This window comes from Chelmon rostratus, chromosome 6 (genome assembly GCF_017976325.1).
Source record: "Chelmon rostratus isolate fCheRos1 chromosome 6, fCheRos1.pri, whole genome shotgun sequence".
Lineage (NCBI taxonomy): Eukaryota > Metazoa > Chordata > Actinopteri > Chaetodontiformes > Chaetodontidae > Chelmon > Chelmon rostratus.
This window is the reverse complement of record NC_055663.1, coordinates 9,068,334-9,094,871: the sequence shown is the minus strand read 5'-3', so window position 1 is coordinate 9,094,871 and position 26,538 is coordinate 9,068,334. Positions and strand designations below refer to the sequence as shown.

The 26,538-nt window shown below is 39.7% G+C and overlaps 1 protein-coding gene across 3 annotated transcripts in view; it reads left to right on the top strand.

The window, feature by feature from the left end:
• The window catches only part of ppp6r3 (protein phosphatase 6, regulatory subunit 3), a 34,577-nt gene that overhangs the window by 1,204 nt on the left and 6,835 nt on the right, over nucleotides 1-26,538 (top strand). For 2 of the 3 annotated variants that reach the window (XM_041938115.1, XM_041938114.1), the window contains exons 2-22: nucleotides 3,419-3,563; nucleotides 3,703-3,936; nucleotides 7,867-8,053; nucleotides 10,570-10,707; nucleotides 11,550-11,615; nucleotides 11,765-11,877; nucleotides 12,212-12,325; nucleotides 12,742-12,868; nucleotides 13,365-13,517; nucleotides 14,046-14,195; nucleotides 14,689-14,753; nucleotides 15,010-15,125; nucleotides 15,353-15,438; nucleotides 15,873-15,959; nucleotides 17,408-17,505; nucleotides 21,275-21,329; nucleotides 21,993-22,123; nucleotides 22,781-22,896; nucleotides 24,483-24,699; nucleotides 24,839-24,936; nucleotides 25,271-25,466. In XM_041938115.1, coding sequence (XP_041794049.1) covers nucleotides 3,710-3,936; nucleotides 7,867-8,053; nucleotides 10,570-10,707; nucleotides 11,550-11,615; nucleotides 11,765-11,877; nucleotides 12,212-12,325; nucleotides 12,742-12,868; nucleotides 13,365-13,517; nucleotides 14,046-14,195; nucleotides 14,689-14,753; nucleotides 15,010-15,125; nucleotides 15,353-15,438; nucleotides 15,873-15,959; nucleotides 17,408-17,505; nucleotides 21,275-21,329; nucleotides 21,993-22,123; nucleotides 22,781-22,896; nucleotides 24,483-24,699; nucleotides 24,839-24,936; nucleotides 25,271-25,466 — 2,540 coding nt within the window. In that variant the 5' untranslated portion in view covers nucleotides 3,419-3,563; nucleotides 3,703-3,709. The remainder of the gene's footprint in view (nucleotides 1-3,418; nucleotides 3,564-3,702; nucleotides 3,937-7,866; nucleotides 8,054-10,569; nucleotides 10,708-11,549; nucleotides 11,616-11,764; nucleotides 11,878-12,211; nucleotides 12,326-12,741; nucleotides 12,869-13,364; nucleotides 13,518-14,045; nucleotides 14,196-14,688; nucleotides 14,754-15,009; nucleotides 15,126-15,352; nucleotides 15,439-15,872; nucleotides 15,960-17,407; nucleotides 17,506-21,274; nucleotides 21,330-21,992; nucleotides 22,124-22,780; nucleotides 22,897-24,482; nucleotides 24,700-24,838; nucleotides 24,937-25,270; nucleotides 25,467-26,538) is intronic. The other variant, XM_041938116.1, reaches the window with a different exon arrangement.

Below are 26,538 nucleotides of genomic sequence, written 5' to 3'. Positions count from 1 at the left end.
TATCAAAGCTGTAAAAGTTTGTTTTCCTGAGGCTCATCTGGTTTGCCTTGAGTATTTTATTGCTTTTGACCTTTGGTATATGTCTCACTGTTATATTGTTGTGTTCGTGGGCTAATTAAGGTTTCACCCTGATAGAGGGATAAATTCTGGTCCTTAATTTGAAGTCTTAAGACTTTGTATGATTACGGATTTATTTTGTTGTTGCAATACCTTGGCCAATGGTGGACAGCTATTACTGAGTTAATACAAATAATAATAAGAACACATCTGACAACAAAAACAGGACAAATGTGCAGGACTTGGTGTGATCATCACAACTAGCCAAATTTTTGTGTTCGAAGTCGGTTTGATGGCACTGTGACTAGAATCTGTTATGTTTATTGAACATATTTGCTGCAGTCTCTTGTTATCATCTCATTCTTCAAAATAAGTAGGAATGTGATCAATGCACCAATGCCCACTTTTCTTCCTTATGTGCATATGCTGTCCACAACAAATCACCGAAATCTGTTTCAGGCTAAAAATCTGAGAATTGGTTTACACACATTGTAATAACCTGGTTGGTATAAAATGTCCATTTAGCTGCAAGTAAACAATCAGATTTTTCCCCTGCGTGCCCACTACCTAATTTAAAAGTTAAAATATTCGTTATCTGATGCTGTTGGTGCATTTGCACTGGCACTTATCGTATAGCATTACCTTCCCTATCCTCTCCCATTTACATGCACTCTTGTAAAATTGCCCATTAGAAGCCTCATTAAGCATGTACATGGCCGAGAAACCAGGTGTCTCCAGTATAACTATATCCCTTACTCTAATTGCTTATTCTTACTCTAAAGAATCCATACTTGATGTCTTAGATGAAAGTATTGTCTGGCAAAGCTTAGCTGTTATGGCTTGTGTTGCTGGAAAGTATTGTCGTAATGTGTACAGTTGATTAGGGATGGATGATATGTTCAAATTTCCCACTTGGACACTGTTAGCCAACAATCAGCAGTTGCCCATATATTTTAGCGCAGGTTTAATGAGCATAATTGTCTTGTTAACTTCGTGTCCTTGTTGCCTTGTTGTTATTGTAAAACACTCTTAATTAAAACTCACTAAAACCATCTTGGTTAATCCTTCCACTGTCTCATCACCAACTCTTGACATAAACCCTTAATTCACTTAATAAAATGTGAAAGAATTCTGGTTCTACATGTTGTTTTCCCTGCTACTGCTCTCTGAAGTTGCTGGCCTCTTTGTGCTGTTGGGTTAGTTCACTGAATACTAGCGTGTTGCTGTTCATTAAATTAGCAAAGTAAAATGGTAGAAATTGGCCAAAAAAAAAAAATCAACCTCAGCCAGTCACTGATTTATTTGTCCAACTGCCCAACCCTAGCATACGCGAAAAAAGTAATAAAGCAATTGAAATGTTTGTGAATATTAATTAGTATCTTCTCAAACTCAAATGGAGGGGCTACGCTATAGACAAAATAGTTTCATCAAGGTTCCTACTGAGCACCTGTAGAGATTGAACATGATCATTGAGGTGATCCTTAAAGGAACACTCTTAATGTTTTATAACCATATGAGCATGTCTTTAAATTACCTGCAATTTCAGATCTACATGGCTTGGTGGAGTCACTGAATGTATTTCAAAAGATGCTTAAAGCTGCCTCTCTCTCCTCATACATCCCTCTATCATGGTGAGAAATGTGAGAAAATGTGTTTTTATTCTATATAATTTTTTTCATTTCATTAATAATTCCAAACATTTCCAGTACAGTCGAAAAGTATTAGGACAGTGACGCGTATTTTGTGGTGTTAATTTTTAACTGCAGCTGACAAGATACTAGGGAAGTAATGATACCAAAAACTCACGGTACGATAATATGACCATGATATGATATTTATTGTGATAGTTTAAAAAAGAAGAAAGAAAAATTACTTGAAAAATGCCCTATATTAATAAATTAGTTTATACAGCATATTTTTATTCATCTAAAATGTGTTTTTAACTTAAAGTGCGTCTGCTTTCCTTCATTCATAAAATAAAGTACAAGTAGCCAGCCATGGCCTAAGCAAGTTAAAAAAATTGTCATGAATTGTCTTCGGCAATGAATGATGGAACCACGTACAATTTAAATTAATTCATGTCAAGCTCCCACCTCAAAACAGCATATTTCAAAACGTCAGCTATGTTGAGTCGAGTGTGTGATTTGTAGAATAGGCTACGTCTGTAGGACAAACTTTTCATTTCCCATTTACTGGTCATAACATGAGTTGTGATTGTAATATAGCTCTGAGTAGCTTGTGAAGTCCCTCCAGCTGTGGTTATTGAGATGCACTCTGCTTCTTTGAGGCTCTGTGTCACTTTAGCTTTTGTCTCTTGATACAGGGCTGCTATCACTGTGCCACTAAAGTGTGGCCTTGGTGGAATTGTATACTTTGGCTCCAGTGTATTTGCTAACCTCTGAAATTCATCGTTATGTAGTGTGTGTGTATATATATAGTATTTGCAAGTTGGTTTGCATTTGTAGCTTTCTGTTGTCAGTTCACGAAATGTGAAAACCGAAATGTTGCCACATATCAGCTCTAAAAGTTGATGGAGCTTCTTCAATCTCTTTTTCGTAATCAGCACGTTTATCTGTAGTTTTCTTGTTGGGTTTATTTTTAGCAGTGCTTGGCTTGCGCACCAAGGATGAGGAGAGTCTGTCTTCTTCACTACTATGATTATGCCCTCTGCAGTTGAAACAAAAACAGTACACTTAACAAGGAGAGACAGTAAATAACCATACAGCGTCACAGTGGATAGCGTCTCAGTCCCATGACGGCATTGAGCCATATTTCTATTGCGAAATTCGGTAATTTGTGCATCCCTATAAGAGACTGTGTATGTGTTGCTGTTAGTTGAAGCTATGTGCTATCAACATTACAGTATATGGAAGGCAGGGTCATGGTGTTGTTGATATGATTGTTATTGCTGACAGTGCTTGCTTCTATGCAGAATAAGGGTAATGTTAGGGTTTCAGACTGAAAACAGCCCTTTCGTCAATCAGCACAGGGGCCATTGTTGGTTGGACGTGTTGTTTAAGGGACTCGTCAGACAATGCAATGTGATCCTGGTAGTCCTCTTTGAGTAACAGATTATGTGTTTAAAGGCTTAGCAGACACCAAGATGCCGCACAGCAATTTGTTACACTCATAGACAGGATTTTACAATTCTGGAAATTTATCACAACTGCTTTCATTAAGAGTGCTTGGTATTGCAGTACAGTAGAAACAGCTAGTACTGTACAGGTGTATGTCACTGATTTATGCCTTTTTATAATTACAAGTTTACAAGTAATAATTAAAATAGCTATGATATTCACATGAAAAGCAGTGGAACATTCCTTTAATGACATGTCTATCTGTTTCTGTATCCGCATCACAGGTGTGTGCTGTTGAACTGCTGTATGTGTGCTGTTTGTCAGTCTGTCCATCACCGCTGTAGCCTGGAATGGGCCACGACTCCCAAAGACTAGAACACACCTCTTTATAACCTGAGCTCCGTCGCTTGGACTCCAACATACTCACAGGTAGGAGGAAGAAGGATCTGTTCAATGATCCCCCAGTTTACCATAGTCATCTATTATATTCTAATAACCTCTGATGGAAGATGTGATATTGTATTGGTTTTAATGAATGTTGGTGATGTCTGCACAAATTTTTTTTTAGAGCCAACATGTTTTGGAAATTTGACCTCCACACCACATCCCACATTGACACGCTGTTAGAGAAGGAAGATGTGACGCTGATGGAGGTGATGGATGAGGATGATGTCCTGCAGGAGTGCAAGGCCCAGAACCACAAACTGGTTGACTTCCTGCTGAGACCACAGTGCATGGAGGACCTGGTCACCTTCATCACACAGGAACCCAGTATTGATGTTGAAGAGAAGGTTAAATACAAGTAAGAGAACACTGCAAATGATACAAGAGATCAAAATGAAAGACCTGATTTGTTTCAAATCAAGACAGATTTGCTATTTGATAAACACAAATGTAGAAGGGGTGTGCCATATCATATTTTTCACGATGGTGATATATTTTTAATAAAATAAAGTAATCGTAATAATGGCAATATTCAGACTTGTAAACAGAATGACATCATACCGTTACGCACAGCAACAGCAAGTATGGCTGAAAGCAAAAGTAATATTGCTACTGGCTCTATGGTAGAGGAGATGTTTCTAAAAAGGGAAGCAACTTCTATAGTGTGGAATTGATCTGGTTAGAAAAGATGAGATGTACAACAGACCGTGATAGTATTTAAGAAGTGCAGGACAACTGTCACAACAAAAAGGGGCACATTAAACTCAAATGAAACCACTCGATGGATTACAAGGGGAGCAAATATTCCTTGAGGAGCGTTCAGCATCTATTCTGTCATGTTGTTAAGAATGTCATTATAGAAGAAATAACTGCAATGCTGTGATATTATTTAAGGGGCATATTGCCCACCCCTAGTAGACATCTCTCTAACTCTCACCTTCTCACTCTCTTTTTGCTTTATTGCATGTATTGCAACCATTAATTTAACCATTATGCGTATATGTGCTGTTAAGGGTTGTTAACTCAAGCTCACAGAACACAGAGTAAAACTGGGGGCGTTTCCCTGGAGGGCAGCATAACTTGCAGTTAAATTACACAGCAGAAAACTTTCAATTTATAGACTCATGGATCACTGCAGTGCACAATAAAAGCTTTTTGGCAATCACAGAATGCTTAAAAGCATTAGCGGGGAAATGATAGCCGTTTTTGCCTGCGCTACAAAGTCTCTGTGTCTAATTCAGCTGTCAGATTGACCAAAAATCACTTCTGATTATTCATTAAAAAACAAACAAAAAAAAAACATTTGAACCATTCAGATGTCTATTTTTAGGCATTTTGTCCATTAGAGAGAGAACCAATGTGAGAGTCATTCTACTTGTATGTTATTTCAACATAAACATGTCTTTTAAAAGATCTACAAACATACCCATTACAAAATAAAGAAACAAAATAATGTCCTATAGTGCGTTGTTAAATTATACACTCATTTTAGTTTCACCTACATTTCATTTTCAATCAATCAAAGGCATGTTTTGTGCAGAGTTTCAAATTGGTGCTGGTCAACACACCCTGAAAGACTTAAATGAACCGGACAAACGGGAGGGATTGTGGTCACATGTTATCTGGCTATGGACCCTACTTTCCCATGTTTTTGTGTCCAATTGACTAATGGGGACAACATGAAATGGGCTGCAAGGTAATCCCTCCGGGCGTTTGCACACCATCAATGTATGTCCACTAAAGGTTTTTGCCACTGACAGGCTCAGATTGTCATTCTTGTCAAGTGTCTATAGAAAGGATCCATGCAGAGAGAGACCTTTTTGTTAAAAAGTAAGATTTGTTTTGATTAACCAGAAACAACCGTTACTCTCACTCTTGCCAAAGCCACCAGACTCCATTCACAGAAGCAGTCATTTTATCATTGTAAAATACTCTTTATCAAGTGTGACAGAAACAACATCTTGGTTCGTCACCACCAACTCTGGTTTGGTTGAAGTGAACTCTTAATTCATTGAATTAGGAGAGAAACAGAGGGCGGACATCAGAGAAGCAGCGATAACAGTGTAGAGCCAGAATATTTTGTAGCTCGGGAATTATTTTCTCCATTATGATCGGAGAGACTTAAATATTTCGAACTTAAACATATTTTCATGGAAAAAAGATGAATTACTTCACAACAGAATCTCTGGTTTTGTGACTCCTGTCCGTCATGCAGTGCATTCGCCACAGCTGCTCTTTTTCCACAATCGTACATTAATTTTCACAACTGAATGTCTGAATTTTTTTTTTTTTTTTTTTTTTTACAGTTTGAATATATAGTTGGATTTAGAAATTTCATTAGCAGCCCTAGTGTCTAAAGAACTATGAAAATTGCAAATTGCACTAAAACAGATTAAAAGACACTGCAATTTTAATACACAAGAAAACGCTGAATATGCATCATCATGTTGTCCTTTGCATTTACTGTAATGTGACTGGATTCATTCATGGATGCAGAAGAGACATCCAGAGGAGGAAACGTAGATTGAAAACTATACAACAACTGTCTTCAAAATAGACTATATGCTGAGAATGTTACGGTATTCACTATAACCACAATGGAACAAATGGCCAGTTAGGTTTTATCTTTTGTGCACTTACTTGTCTTTAATTACAGCTGCCTCTCTCTTTTTCTTTGATTTGCTCTCTCTGCTTTACATGTACTCTCTTTCTCTGGCTTTGTTTTAACATCAAATAACATCCACCAGCATCCTTAATGTTGACACCAGTGGCACCAGTGCTGTGTGAGTGACAATTAGCACTACAGATTCTGCTGTGATAGTTCCTGGGCCCGGAAAGTATTACTCCCAGAGCAGGGACATTTTAGCGGGTCCGGGAGCTACAGCAGAAAAAATTAATTTAGACCCTGATACGTCTGGTTGAAATTAAGGTACATTTCAGGGTTCCTGCAGTGGTTCCAGAGCCCTTGGAAAAGTTCCTTACACCATTTGAACACAGCATCCAGCTGTGCTGCGTTCTGACTGCTCTCTAACTCAGTCACGGCTATGTTGTGGTTTGTAGACAGGAAGTGTTTCAAAAGTAGAACGCCTGCTCTTCAGCAGCCACATTTATCATATAAGTTAGTTTTTAGTCTGGCGGCAGTCTTTTTCTATACATCTTTAGATGGTAATAGCTACTTTATGGCTGCACTAGTCTTTTGTTGCGCCTCACCTTCTCTGTCATCACTAATTTGAAAAGTCAGTATAACTAATCAAAGCACAGCTGCTGTCATTGACATCTATTTTCATTTTTTGTTGTGATTGTAAAATAATTACTTTATTTGTAGTTTAAGAGTTTGTTTACGACTCTTGATCAACAAAAACGGCACAGAATGGAGGTTTAACATTTCCCTCCCTCCATCACTTCTCTCTCACACACACTTACACTCACTCACTGTCTACAAACACTGTGCGAAGACAAAGTCAGAAACGAATGAAAAGCATCGTTAAAATACAATTTAAGTAATTTACCAATGAAGATATTTACATCCATTCAAGGCAATTTCATGCTTCAGAGACACCAGTGGCAAAAATAACCCTGGCATGTAAAGATACCACAGTGGGGAAAAGAGCTGCATGTGAGAGACGATGGACCTGCAGCTGGTGGACACACACCAGCTAAAATGGCATTGGATTGTCCCCTGTAGCTGTGATGGAGCTGCAGTGTGAAACAACAGGAAGCTGTTTACATTGGCAATTAAGTGAAAACAGGCTTTTTGAATGATGCTCTGATGAGTAGTTTTTATAATGCGCTGCAATGATGCATGAGAAACTCATAATCCTCATGGTATATGCAACTTTATATTTGACACTTTGTGGGGGTTTTTCTGTTTCTTTATAATTAAAATGTGAAAGTAACAGAACCATATCCTGCCAAGCATTTTTGTCTGCAGTTCTTTTATCCACTCACACATAAATCAATTGTATACTCTTTCAAGCTTTTTTGTAGCCTTCATTTACTTCAGAATTATATTTGAGTTTACAACATCTTATCAGGCATCCAAAGCTGATCAGATCCATCAAAATCTCATGACATGAAGTGTAACTTTAGAGATCCTTTCCAGTTCTTACTTTCTCCTTGCCATCTACCAACAGTTTATTACTGTAGTTAGGCTGTCTGATGTCCCTTGCTTCCATCATGAAGAATCTACGTAGTGGCTGCTTGTCCAGTGTAAAGTGAAAACATTGTGTCACAGTATTGTAACTGACGTGTTGGAAGAATCTCAGGATCGGCTTCTGTTCTGTTCCAGGTATCCCAACATATCATGTGAGCTGCTTACGTCAGATGTGAGCCAGATCAATGACAGACTTGGAGAAGATGAAAAACTGCTGATGAAACTATATGGCTTCCTTCAGAATGAGCCCCCTCTCAACCCACTTCTGGCCAGCTTCTTCTCCAAGGTCTTGTCCATTCTTATAGGACGCAAGCCTGAACAGGTAAGTGGGCGAGAAGAGGGTGCTGTATCTGAGAACAGGATAGTCAGTTGTCATCCAATGTGATTTTTCTCGAAACAGAATCTGGATTACAATGAGAATCAGGTGTATTTCCAAGTAGGTTTTCACATACACAAAATTTGCCTTTTGAATATTGGTGCATATCGATAAAAATGGTATGACAAAATATAAAGAAAGATGAAAGTACTAAAGTCAAGTAGAATAGAACAGAAGATTAACCATAATGTAAAAAAAATATATGTATATATGTACAATATGTATGATTATTATTCAGATGAAAGAGCTGTGCAGATTTATGCAGCAAAGTGTTGACCAGGGAATGTACAAAACAATCACAGTATTTAGTTTCAGGATTGTAATGTAAAGTGGGGGAGAGACCCTTCTGACAACACTGTTAGTGGAGTTCCCGGCATTATTGAAGAAACTATTTTTATAGTGTGAGGTTTTGTCCCTGATGGACCGCAGCCTAGTGCCGGAGGGCAGTCTCTCAGACTGTTTGTGTCTGGGACGGGAGGGGTCGGCCACAATCTTTCCTGGGTGCCTCAGGGTCTTGGAGGAGTACAGTTCCGGGGGGGGGGGGGGGGGGTTGGCAGATTGCAGCTGATTACCTTCTCGGCAGAGCAAATGATGCGCTGCAGTCTGCTCGTCTCTTTGGCAGTGGTTGCAGCGTACCAGATGGTGATAGAGGAGGTGAGGATGGACTCTATGATGACGGTGGTCAAGTACAAGTGTACCGTCACAGTCTATGGCAGGTTGGACTTCTTCAGCTACTGCAGAAAGTACATCTTCTACTGGATTTTCTTGGTGAAGGAACTGATTTTCAGCTCCCTCTTGAGGTTCTATGTGATCATGGTGCCCAAGTAGTGGAGAAGCAGGCTTGCACATAGCGCGCAGAGTTGATCATGCGCAAGATGGCAGGCGCCCTGTCTCTGCAATGAGATAAACTAAATTATGTGTTTTGATCATAATGTTATTGCTTCAAGTTTGTTTAATCAGTGCCACCAAGATTGACCTAAAACAAGAGCTATTGAAAGCGATCTTTTAAACCGTATGCCCAGGCTACCCACACGTGTGTCAGTCACCGGGTTTCTAAGCCACTGAGACTATTTCAGTAAACCTGCCGGAATGTCAATCTACTCTGTGGGCTCAGTTTTTGTACTGATAAACTTGACAAACTGACTTCCATCTTCCATCGTCTCTGGAGTCTGATGGCTCCATGTCGCCACCTCCACTCCATTGTTCTAAACAACACGCCCCTTCTTCATTACCTGGCTGCGTGCACTGCGTCCCCCACCCCTCTGCTGGGAGAGATGCTGCCCCCCTCACTGCAGCCTGTTCGTAACCAGCACGAACAAAATCTTCACTTCACATGTCGTGCCTGTTCTTGACTCTCTGTGTGTGATGGGGCTAATCCTGCTCTCATGTGTAATTGTGTGAGATTTTAGCGTCAGTGCTCGTGCCCCTTTTGAATGCGTATGGGGCAATACCAGTAGTGGCCCTTGCATCACGTCAAGAGTTTTCCAGGCAGTGGCAGGTTGACTCATGTTTCGGAACAGTCCTGCAAGGTCCCCACAAACACAAATCAAAGATTTCCGAATGAATGTCTATATTTTTTGCCTGGCCCTGTTGGTGTGGCAGCCCGCCAGGCCTGTACAGTAATAGGGGAAACCTTGCCTACCTTGAATTTTCTCAGAGCGTAGTACTCTTGGTAGCCTCTCTCACCGCCCTGTTAAACCTGACTCCGTAAACCCGTCCCTGTTGCCACTCAAATGAGTCCAGATCAGGGCAACAGTATTGTATAATCACTGTCACATAATCCACTTGCCACTGTAAAAACCTATACCTCCACCTTTTGTTTTGCTGGAAAGTTCTTTGTCACAATCCACTTGAAGAGTTGGAAGCCTTCCAGCTGCAGCGCAGAGTCTGTTATCGATCCACACAGGCACGTCTCTGTGAAGCATAAAACTGAAGAAGAAAAAAATGTTTTTCCCAACCAGTAGCTGAAGTTCATCCAGGTTGCTGCACAGTGACCACACGTTGGAAAGAAATATTCCCAGTAATGGTGTGCAAAGTCCACGCAGCTGGAGATTCACGAGCATTCTGGCACATTTCCCTCTTCTTCAGCATTTCACTGCATGGACAAGGGTGAGGGCACCTTTGACCAGAATGTCCAATAATTCCACTGATGACAAGAAAAAAGTGGGAAATACATCTGCTGGTGTCCCTGATGCTCTTGGGTTCTTCTGTGGTCAAAGAGCTCCAGGTACCACAGCAGAAAACTGAATTTACAAACAAAAGAAAACAATGCGCAACAACACACTGTGGCAGCCATCTCTGGCACCATCCTCAGGGGTCAATACCAGAACATAGTAACCACAAGTAATCAGGTGACATGGTCTGAATTTTTTCTGTCTTCTAACAGACTAACAGTCTCTAACAGAATATTTTAATTTATCCTCTTTCCTGATTGCGTATTGTTTGTTTGCCTGTGTTTATAGATAGTGGAGTTTCTGCGGAAGCGGGAGGACTTTGTAGACTTGATGATTAAACACATCGGGACATCTGCAATCATGGACCTGCTTCTCAGAATGCTCACCTGCATCGAACCACAACAGCTACGACAGGATGTTCTCAACGTGGGTAGTGGGACAACACTTTCTCAGCTATCCTGAAAATGATCTCTCCCATATGTTCACTTATCAAGCAATATAGATTAGACTATCACAACCCACAAGGGCAAGCCAACAGTTTCAGTATTGTGCACTGTAATTCAGCTACACAGTAAACATTTGTTGAGGACAATTGGCATTTAGAGTATGCTGTATAAAAGATAATTTCATGCTGCTTCTTCTTCACTGACATGTCAAGATGAAGCCTTTCTGCTTGGACCAAGTCCAACAGGTGTTTTGCTGTCATTGGCCTTTGCTTCTAATTTTCAGACTGGAAAAACAATAGCTGGTATTCAGAAAATGTCGAAGACGTTTTCTAAACTATCCATCTTGAAGTGTTTCTAAATACATTTTAAGGGAAAAAGAGACTTTGAATTTACAAAATCCTGCTTTCCTTTGTATCTAAAATACATAGTTCCGCCTGTCTCGGTCAGGTCTCTGCAGATATTGTCTAGAATAATATTTCATAGCAAAAGCTGAGCTTGAAATACTGAGGCTGGTTTTGTAGGGCTAGCCTTATGGTGCAATGCAACATGGGCTTCCACTCAGACAATTTGCATGCACACAAGTTTGCGATCTGCATTTGCTGGGTAATTCATAATTTGGTTCTTGTTAGGTGCCTTCTTGAGATGAATAAGTAGGATGAATCTGCAACATGAATTTGGGTAACAGGACCAAAGGCTGCTCTTTTTTTTTTTTTTGTAGATATGTCTTTTTTTTTTTTAAAGCTGCTAGAAAGTCAGATTTGTGGGTTTTCTTTCTAATGCTTTGTGTTGTCTGGACCATCCCTGTTCTCTGACCTCTTTTAGTGGCTGAATGAGGAGAAGGTGATTCAGAGGCTGGTGGACATGGTGCAACCTTCTCAAGATGAGGATGTGAGTTTCAGTTTCACACACACTTAACGTGTGTGTGTGTGTGTGTGTGTGTGCGCGCGCGTACTACTCACCTTGTTTTTCCCCTCAGTCTCCTTCAGTTTATGGTTAATTGTCTTATTTTTCCTTTTTGTCCACCTTTGTTTACACAGAGACACTCCAATGCCTCCCAGTCACTGTGTGAGATCATCAGACTAAGCAGAGACCAGATGTTCCAGGTCCAGGGCTGCTCAGAGCCCGACCCACTTTTGGCCACACTTGAAAAGTATGCATGCGTTCGTCTACAAGAAGCCTTGGAGTTAGTAATGCTCAAGACGGATGTGGTCAATGTCGTGCATTTTTTGACTGTTAGCTCCTAAGCTGTTGAAGCTTATTAAATATTCCCGGCTTTCTAATTAGCCTACCTGTGATTGTCATGCACAGTAGCTTGTTCATTTAGCTTTTATTTGCTCACCATTTCATTTTCCAGGGTGTAATAATGCATTTATCAAACAATGGCTATTGTCATATTTGCCTATTTAAAGCAAACTTTGCCTGGCAGATCTGGCAAATGACTTTGAAGCTTGCTTTGCCCTCATCTTTATGTCTGTCTTCCTCAGGCAGGAGACGGTGGAACAGCTGCTGTCTAATATATTCGACAAGGAGAAGAATGAATCTGCAATTGTCAGTGTTATCCAGATCCTCCTCACATTGTTTGAGACAAGGAGACCAGCGTATGTCCTGTTGCCCCTGCCACTTTTGATATTTTCATTTGATATTGGATATACAGTAGAAGATGAGCATGGCGCTTTAAAGTATGAACTTTAAAGTGTGCTCTTCATATCATAACCAAGCACATTTGTTATAAATTGTTAAACACTGAACATGATAAACAACATTAAAATACACTCACCAAACATCCCATGCTTTGAATCAAATCTGTCTAATGTCTACCCACCCCCATTATTACTGTAAATCATCCTAATATTTGGAAGCAGCTTAGGGAAAACACTGTTTATATATGCTTCATTATGAATTCCTAACCCATTAACATTTTCCCAGTCGTGACGAGGCACAGTCCAAAAGACTTTGCACTACTACTTTGTGTTTGGTAAGCTAGTTCATGCAGTTATGCCTTTCCATGTTGTAGGTTTGAGGGTCATATGGAGTGCCCCCCTGGGATGTCACACCCTTCATTCTCAGTCAACCACAGCATCCTGGAGGCAGTGAGACCCCGGCTCAAAGACTTTCACCAGCTGCTACTGGAACCCCCAAAGGTAAAAAAACACAAAGACAGCTGTAAGCTGTTTTCTGAATCACAAAATCTAGATTGATGTTACAAGGTGGTAGTCTGCATGGAATTCTGTCATTTAATAATTTAATCCTATTGGTCAACCAATTGTCAGCTGTTTTCTGTTTAGTTTAAATTACTATGCTTTATTTTATTCTCCTCCTCTTTTTATATTATGCTGTTTTAATTGCTTATTTTCTTTTATGTTACTCTATTTTGCTGTACTTATTTCTGTCCTTGTGTTGCTGTAACACCCTAATCTTCCCTCTAGGGGGTTAGTAAATGATAATCTTATCATGTGTTTTTTGCTGATGTTAGAAAATTTCTACTAGTAGTGTAATTTCTTTTTAGAAAGCAGCTGAAGATGACAGAGGGTCCAGTCACGGAATCTTTGTGTGACACAGGGCCCTCTACCGTATACTATAAGTATTAAGTATTAGTTAATTAATTTGTTCATCCATTCATTCATTCTTCACTAACAGAGGAATATGATGAAGACAACGTGGGGGGTGCTGGACCCTCCTGTGGGTAACACCAGGCTCAATGTTGTCAGACTGGTGGCCAGCTTGTTGCAGAGCAACACACACAGCATCAACACAGAACTTATTAACCTCAACACACTGGGAGTCATACTAGTGAGTACTTTCTGTGTTTTTTGTATCTGTTTTTGGACATTTGAACTGAATTTTTTCCCCTTTCTCTGCCCTCAACCCAGCTAACTGCAGTAAAGTCTAATGCCTCTTAACTGAGGCTGACAGGTTCGAGTTTGATTTAAGATTGTTGTTGATTTTTCTGTAGTTTTTTTCTTTTTTACTTGATCTTTTGGGCCCGTATCAAAAAAATGCTACTTTCACACAAAATAGATGCCCCTGAAAAGATTTGAGTGCAGCTCCAATGTTTTGACATCACATCTGCATGCATGCATGCATGCATCCATCTATCTTTATTTACCAATGTTCAGCTGACCTGTATGTCAAAACAGGGCTGTTCGGCACCGCAGATTTAGATACCCGAATAGATACTTTAATTGATGTTAAGAACATGCAAGAAAACTACAAAAACATACGAAAACTACAAATAATAAAAACATAATAATTTCTCAGTACTCAGTTTTGGACTGTAACAGTTTACTAAAGTCTCTGTTATTTTGTTTTGCTCCACAGGATATGTATTTCAAATACATCTGGAACAACTTCCTCCACATTCAGGTGGAGATCTGCACAGCCATGATTCTGGCTATGCCCCCCGCCCCCACTGACACCCAGCCAGACACAGAGCAAGAACATGCAAGGGAGAGCATCCTCATCAAACATGTAAGATTAGAATACTAGAGTAAAAGAGATCCTAACATCAGTGTGCTGCATTTTAGCAAACTAGAGATATCGTTTCATAGGTTAAAAAAAAACTTTAAGCAAACAGTGTTCCATCTGAACATTCTGTGTAATCAAAGAATCAAATTATTTTGGTAACGCTGTTAATTCTTGACCATAAAAGTCACTGCAGAGCTGAGCTTTGTTTGTTGTGAAGTTGGGCAAATATAGTGTAATGGCAGTTACCCTTACGTGATAGGTAAATACTATGTCACATTTCCTCAAGAATTCTGGTTAAGCTCTGGCATAATCTGTTTCCATGGGTGTGGCTGTATATTGCACTGTACGTATTGCAGACTAGCAGATAGAGAAGGCTTATCGATGATATAGTGAAAGCGCTTTTGTGTGTTTTATCGCAGACATAGTTGCAGTATGCAGGATATCACAGGCACCCTGAATTAGCTGTATTTAATTTCCTTGTATTTTTCTCCACCAGCTGTTTCAAAAGTGCCAGTTTATACAGAGAATTGTAGACGCCTGGAGCTCCAATGAGAAAGAACAGTGAGTATTCTGCTCTGCAGCAAGTGAGACCATAGGTAACTTTGTTGGGGTGTAATAATGTTTTATTGTGTTGCCATTTGCTGTCGTAGAATAGAGAAGAATACAAAAAAAACCAAAAGTGCTTTGCTCGTCTGCTATGATCACTTCTGGTCATGGTTCATTTTAGATAAGAGAGCGATTCTTGGCTTTTGTAGTCAAAATAATGACTCATAAAGGAATGTCCTCATAATTTTATTGACGTGTTTGTGTGTTTTAGGGCGGAAGGTGGTCGGCGACGAGGCTACATGGGTCACCTCACCAGAATAGCCAATTCTATAGTTCATAACTGTGACAAAGGGCCTAATGGACCACAGATACAACAGCTCATCTCTGGTGAGAACTCGCCCCTGTCTAAGCGCTTCATCATCTGTAAATTAGCTTTATGCTCTTCTCTCAGTAGACTATTGACTCGGTATTGTGTTATGTCGGAAGTTGTCATGTTAGTACTGGTACCTGGGTGGGAATCTTCCTGTGGCGTCACTTAGCTCTGGACTGAGCCTAAATTTGTTTTTCAAAAGAACTAGTGGCATTTGACATGACTGTGTCCGTGTGTGTCACAGAGCTCCCAGCAGAGGACAGAGAGAAATGGGAGGCTTTTCTCTCTGGGCAGCTGGCTGACACAAACAAGAGAAACACTGTCGACCTGGTGAGTAACCACATGAACATTAACACTGGCGTTCAGCTTATTATGTATTTCACTGTACATGTTAAGTGTACAATTCCGTTGTTTAGACAGTGAGACATTTTTATTATGTTGGCTCTGTAGTCCAGCACTTTGGATTTGAGATGAAGCAGGGGGTCTTTTCTTCCACAAACCAGTGTACAGAGTATAGATCCAACTCAACGCGTGTGTCCTAGGTTAATTACTCATGGACTGCACTGTACGTTTTCAAAAAGATTTAGACTAGGATGCACTGCTGCATAGAACAAGCCAATATTATGAGCAATTGATTACATTATACCACGTTTGGCCATGCCTGTTCAGTAGTGTGATGTGAGATGCATTTTGAGGCAGTCAGTAGACTTTTATTTCCCCCCTCAAAGGCCAGCCTTTTTGGTTAAAAATATTTTTTCCTCTAGGTGAATACACACCACATCCATTCTTCCAGTGACGATGAGGTGGACTTCAAAGACAGTGGCTTTCACCAGGACTCCTCTCTACAACAAGTAAGAATTAGACAAACACACAAGCGCACATACACACACAAATGCGTACACGCACACAAAGCAGGCCCATAGCCACACAGACCTAGCTGATCTACAAATGTTCGTTAGTAACTCTATAGCAGTCTTAAACAGGAGCTCTGTTGCTTTGCCATGTGAACTGTTCTTTGGATATACATGGATATCTATTGGAGGCAAAAATGAGAATCACTCCTTCTTAGACAAAAATTTGTGTTGGGACGCTACGTAAAACATCAGTGAAACAGAATGTAAACATTGGCCAATTCTTTTTAACATGTACTCAATTGGAAATGGTCCAAAGGCAATATATTAAATGTTTTTCCTCATCAACTTCATTGATTTTTGTAAATATCTGCTTATTCTTGATTTGATGCAGCAACATGTTTCAAACAAGTTGGGACAGGAGCAACAAAAGACTGCGTTGTTGTGGAATGCTCCAAAAAAAACCTGTTTGGATCATTCCACAGGTGAACAGGTTGATTGGTAACAGGTGATAGCATCATGATTGGGCATGAAAGGAGCATCCTGGAAAGGCTCATTCATTCATGAGCGAGGATGTAGCGAGGTTAGCCACTTAATGAACACATGATTGTATAAAGGATATTACTACATGAGCTTAGGAACACCTCACAAACCTGTTGTGAGTTTATTTGCAAAGGCTGGCATTCTGATTTTATTTACGTTTTACACAGTGTCCTTTTTTGGAGTCAGGATTGTACATAGATGCCTTGGTCTGTTAAAATGACAAAAAGTGCCAAAGAAACGATGGCAGCTCCAAAGAGCAACAAAACGAAAATTATCTTATTTTGCAAATATTAAGTTATAATAGCTACTTTATAAAGTTCAATTGTCAGTGAAGAATGCATTACAAGTTACAAAAGTTGATTAACTTAACATTCAAATTTCAGGTTGATAATACAGTTGACAGTTTCAGTTTGTAATTCATCACTCTGGAAAACAGATGTGTTTTTCTGGAGCTATTGTAAATGGTTGTAAATGGACAAATGCAATTCATATCCTCAAAAGTTAAACTTTTGAACTTGTTTCAACTCATTGAGATCAAAAGTGATCAGGCTTTTAATCTTAATATTTTGTGACTATGGGTCTTGCACAGTAACAATCTATAGGAACATCTCTACCATGTTTTTAATTGATTTGCTGAACTAATAATGTCAATTAGGAACCTTTTAGATGTACTTTAAATAGAACTGACAGATTATTTTTTAACTAATGTTAAAGCATTTTGGCATCTGACTGTAAAATGCATGTTTGTTCTGTTTTAGCTATTAACCTGTCTAGCCTACATGTTACACAGTCTTTGTTTTTACAACTACAACTATATGCATTTGCTATTTTCTGTACTGCAAGTAATGACCAGCTTTGTGTAGAGCCAAGACTATATCATTATCGTTGGTCCTGGGTTTTGCCAGGCCTTTTCTGATTATCAGATGCAACAAATGACGTCCAATTTTATTGAGCAGTTCGGCTTCAATGACGAAGAGTTTGCTGATCAGGACGATGTTGTGGAGTGAGTACTCATCCTGCATGATTGGTCTTGCTGTCTAAATATTACTGTGTAACACTTAAAGGGATAGGGCACTGAGGACATTGCAAAGCTGGTGGGGGGTTGTTCAGTTATTTAATCACTAGTGGCATATATATTTACGCATAACTTTGAAAAGAAAAGGCTTTTTTAAGTGCTTTATTCTCTGCCCCATCACTGTGGTATGTCAAAACACAAGAATATGTTTTGATCAGTTTTCATCAATTTCTTGTTGATGTTAAAATCTGAATGCCACTAAATGTTGTGCAGTTTAATTATGATGAACCTAAAGGACCAGAAACCTTATATTTCTATTCTGTTATAGAAAAATTTCCATTGCAATAATTATAACCATCTCGCTCAGCCATTACTTTAGGCCTTACATCCTTTTTTATATGGCTGCCCTAATATATACAAAATGCGTCTTAAAAAGAAGAAACCATATCCAGCTTTTGTGTTGTTGTTTGTGTGCTGTCCCTTTGTACAGTCCTTAGGGCGAGCTGGTTTTGGGGGTGTAATCTTCTGCAAAGGTTGCGGGCTGTGGGAGATAGCTGGTAGTTGATCAGTGGTTTAAAATGTCTTTCACTTTAAGCCGTTTGTGGGGTGAAGTAGCCTTTTTGATCAAGTCTTTTTCATTTTACATAGATTTTGGGTTTAGCATTATCAGACTATGCAAAATGAGACTTTACAACAATTCGGCTGAGGGAGATGAGCAATACACAGTTCTATGTGATACTATTTAATGCCAGTTTTGGAAAAAGAAAATCTAAGGACGACAAGTTCAATAACAAAATTTGACCGAACTTCTCTTAAAAAATGCAGCTCGTGTGAGGCTGAACTAAGTAAAAAGTAAGAACTGTTGTATTGGTAGACCTGATAATGCTCCCATTCTAGTTAAGATTAAGGTCTGAATGGTGGTCTTCCTGTCTGTGCAGTCAAGATACATGAAATGTATCTGACGTACACTTTCGGGTCAACAAGGAAAGGACTTAGCTTTCCCAAAACCTAAACAACCCTACAGTGCATAAAAATGCATTCTTTACCGGTCAGAAACTTTCCAGTTATCATGAATGCACAATTTATAAGGTACAGCAATTTGGGAGACCCTTACTATCCTAAATATGTGCTATGTTTATCAATTCCCAAACTTTCAGTAGGGAATAGTAATCAAGTGGTTAGTTGGAGAAATTGCAGCGTTTGAGGCTTGTATGAGCTGTTTTGAATGGGGATCGTCGGTTCATGTGTGGACTGGAGCTAAAGTTTACTCTTTGTGTGTTTTTGTCTTGATCATCTATTCAAGCACTGTTTAGTTGTTATTTTAACCTAGCTCAGAGCAAAAACTAGAAGCCTGGAGAAACTGCAAGTGAAATTCAGTCAAATGTGAAAAAGATATAGATATCCTGCCCTGTTAATCAAGAAATGCTGCCAACAAGTAACTGCTCTTCTACCCATGATGTCAAGTCTGAGGTTTTACATGTAAGACACATATTTGATGTGAAAACAGCACATTTCCACACAGTTAAAAAAAAACAAACAAACAAACAAAAACAATATCCCATACATGGCTGCTAAGAGCTCTGTCAACCAAGGAGTCAGTCACACTGGATGACAGTAGAAGAGGTTGCGCCAGTGTCTGGTGAAATGATTCGACTGATGAAACGAGGCCCAATTCATGCTTTTTTTACACATAAGATAAGTATTTCTCTAAACTTAAGGTAAAGTGTATTGAAGAATATGCATTAGTAATAACATGGTAATTGAGTTAAAAAACATCTGTTTTAATACTGAAACAATTGGTCGCGTAATGGATTAGTCATTTGACAGAAAGAAATTCAGCAACTGCTTTGATTATTAATTGTGGAAGTTATTTTGCAACAGTTCATGGTCCTAGCTTCTCAAAAGTGAGGCTTTGCTGTTTTTTTCTTGTCTTACTCAAGATTCAAGATCGTCTTTATTGTCACTGAGCATAGCATGTCAGTGAAATTTGTATTGCAACCCCCATGTTAGAAACAATAGGAAATATAAGAAAGTAAAATAAAATAAAGATACTATAATAAACTAAACTAACATGCTAATAAAAATATGTGTAAATGCAATAAAAATATACCAGAGATGAAAATATACTAAGGCAAGAAGAATATACTAGAACAATAAACAGTAAAATATACCACCACTGTATAGTAGACTGAACAATTTTGGGTATCAGAAAATTGTGGCATCATTTTCACCTTGTAGATCAAGCAAGTAATTGAGAATCATCTGCTGATTCGTCAGTAATAATCAGTAGTAAATCAGTCAGTTATAAAAGTAATTGTAATTTCTGCTATTGTGAATAGCTAAGGAAGTAAAAGCATATTTCCAAATGGCATAAAGTTAAAGATAACATATTTCTTTTTCATAATTTAAGTAAGATCACTTTTTTAGTTTTCATCTTTTACAGTTTCAAAACAACAAAAAAAGGAAAATGCCAGAAGCAAAGGTTTGAGCTCCCTGCTTAGGAATACCCCCTTTTACAAGTATCACAGTTTATAAATGCTTTTTATAGTGAGCTAAGAGTTTTTCACGTCTTTTCACCAATTCTTCCTTTCAAAAGGCTTCTAGTTCTATCCATCCACAGATTATCGATAATGTTTAGGTCAGGGGACTGTGAAGGCCAATGCAAAACCCTCTACCTCTCTTCCATGAAGCTCTTATTTGAGCAGATGTTGCTGCACAGTAGAACAGTGCACCACCTCTCCAGAGTCTGCTAAATCTTCCCGAAGGTCTTTTGCAATTAAACGGGGTTCTAGCAATCCTAGGAGCAGTTCTCTCTTAAACATTTCATGCTCTTCCAGACCTCAGCTTGACCTCCACTGTTCCTGTTAACAGCCCTTTCTTAATTACATTCCTAACTGAGGAAACGGTTTGCTGAAAACCCTATGCTATCTTCGTATAGCCTTTTCCTACCTTGTGGGCACATTTGGGCACATCAATTATTTATATATATATATAAGTGCAAGGTCGCTGCTTAGAGTAGCCATTGGGGAGTCAGAGAACTTTTGTTTGGTGCATCTTTCCTTTTTTCACTCCAACATTCTACTAAGAAAAAAATACAAAAATCTTTCTTAAAATGTTGAAGAAGATGTTTCATCTTCAACTTCATGACTTTTGGAGATCAGTCCATCTTCTGCTCACTTAGCTATTCACAGTAACATAGATTTTGAGGTTTTTTTTTTTTTTTTTTTTTTTTTCCCACCCTTACTAGAGCTAGGCTAGCAGTTTCCCCTCTGCTTCCAGTCTTTGTTCTAAGCTAGGCTAAGTCTTGAGCTGAAATTAATGGTATCAGACTCTGGGTAAGGTGGCAACCAGTTCCCCTAAATGTTGAAAAAAAAGACTGTTTTAAATGTTGTGTACATTATAATAATTTGAGAAACTTTGCCATCCGCTACGTAACATTGAAAGTGAGCATTTTGGCTTTCTAGTAAAAATGCTGTTACTTCTTTTGGGGCCTGTTTATGATTCTATGCTTTTCTTTGATCAGGTTACAACAAAAAACATGCAAGTTAAGAACAAAAGTGTCAAAAACATGTTTCTTCAGCATTATATTTGTTACCATAAACCTGGCATGGGGTGAGAATAAGTTTTAGTTTTTCCCTGTAGTGTTAATCATGAAGTGTTCCAGCTGTGAGCTAGAGCTGTCTGCCTGTGTGTTGCCATATGTGTGGATGCCTAACGACCCTAACTAAACTAAACTCTGTTCTCTTTAACATTGCAGTATTCCCTTTGATAGAATATCAGACATCAATTTTTCACTGAATACAAATGAAAGTGTAAGTACATTGATTATTAATCAATCTATAATTCATTCGTAGTAAGTGATTGAGACGAGAAAGATCAGTTGTCATGAAACAAATGTGTTACTTTATTAATATGGCATGTGTTTTATTTCCTGATATCACTGTTAACATTCATTTAGAAGCAGATGCCACAATACTTCCTAGACTGCAAATGTATGGCAGATGTATAGAATATTTATTTAATCTTAATCAGATGGTCTCATAGTGTTTAAGATATTTTTTCAAAGAGAGACCTGAGAACAAGAAACATTCACAAGAACACAAACAGCAAATAGAAACGTCACAATTACAAATTGAACAAGGAATCAATAAAAACACTTGGAAGAGGATTCATCTAGATTAAACTACAAGCTTGGAGCAAGCACAAATGTCAAACCCACGATAGTGATTTTATGTTTCTTTGTTCATATCTATATCTACCAATAACGATATTTAGATAAAGATTTCCACACACACACACACACATATACAGTAACAGCTGTTGTGCAAGGATACTGGAGGTATACGTGTTAATGTCTGCTTCACGGCTGAGTGGCTTTTGTTCTGCAGGATCTAGCTCTACTTGTATGTATTTGTACTGTTGATATAAGCAGTGTTTTTGTAAGAATGTGGCCCGTGTGTGTGTGTTTTCCCCAGGCAAATATAGCTTTGTTTGAGGCACGCTGTAAGGAGAAAATCCAGCAGTTTGAAGATGCTGGTTCAGATGAGGAGGATATCTGGGATGAAAAAGACGTCACCTTTGCACCAGAGGCACAGAGACGCCCCAGGTCAGCTAAACACACACACACACACACACACACACACACAGATGTTTCTCTATGTTATGTGTACTGAATTAACTTAAATTTGCTTTGTACTGTTTAGAGTCATTATTCTTCTACTTAACAAACAACACAGAAATTACCTGTCGACTAAAAACACAGGATTCATTGCAAGTAAACATGAGCACAATACGTGTAGTCCAATTCTTTGCTTCTGGGTTTTGAGATCAGGCTTTTTTTTTCTTGAATTTTTATGTGCATACAATGTAAAAGCAGGGCTTCTCAAAGTGCAGACCTCAGTAAGGATGCGGGACGAATGGCAATCTGGCCCCAGCCCATATCATCAGGTGGCGGCCTGAGGGTCACATTTGGCCCACAGCTTCCCATCCAGCCCGCAGAATATTGATGAATTCAGAATATGTGCGCATCTAACCTTACTCACTGGCCGAAGAGGTCCATTGCATCCTGACAGTGATCCTCCATTGACTTGCCTACCCCTGACAACGAGCCAAAAAGTCTGTTATTCATAGTTCATCCGCGCTACAGATACTCACAGAGACTCACTAAACTTGTCTGTTAAATGCACAAGGCGTAACTTTGTTGGCCAACTGATATACGTGGAAATAACTCCTAATTAACTCTTAATCTGTGTGTCTGTCACAGGAGCTCAGGCAGCACAGACAGTGAGGAAAGCACAGACTCGGAGGAGGAGGATGTGAAGAGAGATCCATTTGAAGCTCCCAACCCCAGCACCGATGACAGAATGGAAGTCGACACAGGTTGGTGTGCCCCAGAGCACGACATATCAGCCCAACGACAGAATGACAGACATACCCAACTTGAAGTTTTGTTGAACCTGTTTCAGGATTTGAATTAGAACAAGATTTAGCCCAGCGGTTGAAGAGGACATGAGAGCATTTCTGCATTCATGGGAATTGGCTTTTTACCAAATAAGATGCCCGTGGCCGATATTACAATGGAGGAGGTGAAATATGCAAGGAATACATTAAAAACAATAACATTTATAAGGAAGTTTCGGTATAACACTGTCTTGCTAGGGACAGAAGAAGCAGACACAGCCAGGTAGTGGTTCTCTAGCATGGCAATGTGAGGATATTTGGGCTCATTTGATATTCCACCGGTTTAAACAGAGAAGAGAGACAGAGAGGTAGATTGATTTGAAGTCAACAGACGGGACCAGTCTGGATCATTTTCGATACGGGAAGGAACAGCGGAGAGGAAGAGGAAGGAGTGAGAGGAGGAGGGTGGATGAAAAATAAAGTCAGTACCTGTTCTTCATTGACCATAATCTTTGTGGCAAGACTGATCCTTTCACAATAGGCATTATCAACATGAGGAGAGGCCTTGAAACTCAGTTCTAGAACTGTGCATTTATGAAGGAAGTCCTGAAATGCAGGGTCAGCGCATCTGTCCGTCAGATTCCTGATCTTGTTCCATTGATTTTAGAAGCATGCTTTTAAGAGGCAGGATCACTGGCTTCCTTGACTCTTCAGCTTCCATTCTGACACTGCCTGCTTCAGTTGTGTGCATGTGCGCTGTTCATAAATGAAGCGAGTTTGCAGAGCTAGGCTTTCCATGCTCAAGTTGGGGGTGACATAGTGTGACGTTACTGTTCAGTAACTCACCATAGCCCTAGATATCCATCCATGTGTCATGAGAGCTATAGCAGATGCCTTGGATAAGACATAGATAATTGTACCTTGTGTTTTTTTTTAAAAAGCTGGTATGATTTGCTGGCAGACGAGAGGAACTTTGGAACAGGGCTCAATTACTTTGAACATGTGTTAAAAACCTGTGTTCTCAACAACGGAGTATGATGCCATATCAGCTGCTGTAAAAACACCTGTGGCATTTGTCATTGCTTTGCTCCAGTCTGAACTGTTGGCAAGAGGCTGCTTAAATGCTGTGGCAAGCTGGGTTTGCACTCCTTTTCCTTAGCCCAGTGATGCTTACATTTGGGTGATGCTGCCTCAAATGAGTGAGCAACATTCCTGATTACAGTTGAGCAATGCTGACATGTAGCCTTCGTCCGATCCACGTGTCTTTGTCCGTTGTCTTTGTAGGGAGAAACTGTAATGTTCTCAAAGAGCAGACTTTAATGATATTTGTGCAGGTGCGTGTGCTGCATGTACAGTGGTAAAAAAAAAGATTTTTGCATGCAGTGCTGATGGTGAGGGTTCTGGAATGAGTATATGGTTTCTGTCTATACAACCAGGGCTGGGTAGCATTAGAAATGCTTCAATGCTGGTGCAAGGTTGTTGTTTAGTTTTTTGTTTTTCTTTTTACAGTACCTACTTTTTCTGACCAATTTTGTGTGTTGTTTTTCATTATTTTTATTTTTCAGGGCCAGTGTGGACGGCCAACTTTGATGACATCCCCATGGACACAGGTACATCAACAGCTCCAGCCTCCAGCCCCAGCAACCCTGCAGCCTCCTGTCCTTTGTCCTCCTCCCCCTCTTCTGCAGAAGTCCTCCCCGAGGCAGGATGGAACTCGTCTCCTGCCGCCAGCTCTAACTCTGAAACAGGCTGGGCTGATTTCTCGAATTTCACCCCTGTCAGGTAGGACGTCCTGTCAAACTCTGGTTCAGGTTCTCTGTCTGCAGTGCTGCAGTTACAGAAGAGTATTGCTTTCTTTTGGCTTTTGTCATTGTCTTTGAATCTGAAAGAGCACTTCATAAAACAAATTGCTCTCTTTTAGCCCCAAAGACCCTCTGAGGTGCAACTCCCCTGTTGCTATGGAAACCAGCATAGAGACAATGGACCCTCTGGGGGTCAATGCACCCATGCAGCCTGAAGGTGAGATGTGTGTTCATCAGACAGACAGAGAGACACACACGCACTAGGGCTCCCTCTAAAATGTATATGTCTGTGGCCCTAACTCTGTCCTGTCCCAGTGTGACGCGCTAAACCATGGCACACTTTTGATATGAAATTTAACACTTGCTAATGTGTATGTATGTATTTCACTTTTTCTTTCAGTAGCAAAATCTTAACAATCCCAAATTGCATTGGGGAAGAGTGAATATACCTCCTGTCAGGGTAGCTGTGAGCTGTTAAGTGTTGTAGCAGCTTAATGATCTTGACCTTGGTCCGATCTGACACTATTCTTGCCTTTCTTAACACCCCCCAGACTGTGATGGCTGGTTGGGCACCAGTGTGGCCTCTCCCTCCTCCACCTCACCTAAGGATTATGGGAGATCTAAAGCAGAGGAGGAAACAGCCTGTTGTGAACAGCGCAGCATCACAGAGACAGTCATCAATGGCTCCATGAAAGAAACCGTCAGCCTCACTGTTGACGCCAAGACTGAGACTGCTGTCTTCAAGAGGTTCGCCAAACACACCCACACACCAAGAACACAACACAGCTCTCTATACTAAATGCCTGAATGTTATTGGTAGCAGTTTCAATACTAAAGTTTTGGTCACAGCATTCAAAAAACCCAACAGGGGAGCACTGGAATGCTCTCTTACATCATGGTGTCCTTGCCAGAGCGGCTACTTGTCAGGAGGTGTTTCATTAGTGTTGTCACATTTGTTTTGTTTTGAGTGCCCTCATCATTGTTTCGGTAGAGCTAGTGTTAAATTTATCACCTAGGTCTGTGATGGACCCCAGGCCATTCAAAGGCATCTACTAGTTAGAGAGGATTGAATTAAAATGGCTCGCTTGTATTATTCAACTATTGCTAGGCATTTGTTGCAAGTATTCAGCTGAATACCCAAAATATCAACAGGTCCCTTTGTTCTGCTCCATGTGAATGAGCCTCCCACCTGTTTTTACCTCTCCTCCCACCATTGTACCGTATGCTCAGGTCATAAGGTACCACACAGGCATGCAAAACCAGTTTCTAGGGCAGGATAATAACTAGGGATGTGCGCGATTAGCCAACTATTCGATTAAACATTGCTACCCTCACTAGTCCACACCAGAAATACTAGTTGGTGAAACTTATTATTACAGTAGAAACTGCTAAAAGTGATCAGTTACAGTGACTCATTCCTATACAAATGCTGACAGTGTACTTTTTGGGTCTTTATCATATATGACAACATATGGGGAAAATTTTAAACTGTGGTAATTCTGTTTTTATTTATTTATTTTTAATTTACTCCCATGATACAGTATTTTGCCTTGCAGTAATGCTGGAGGGTTACTTTCACTTTTTAGATGTTGGTGTAGCAACAGACAACATTAGCTTTAGCATAGCTATCTTTGGTGTACAAAAAGGAGCATTTTACTTAATGTCTACTTGCACAATGGCTCAGTTTGGTGGTTTCTGGCCGCAGTAAGTAAAAAGGCTGCTTAAAACCACACAATTGGCAAGTTGTCTGCTCCATCAGTCAGGGCGCTTTTCATACTGAGTCCAGCCCGTTTTATTACTTGTTTAAACTTCTGTGGTG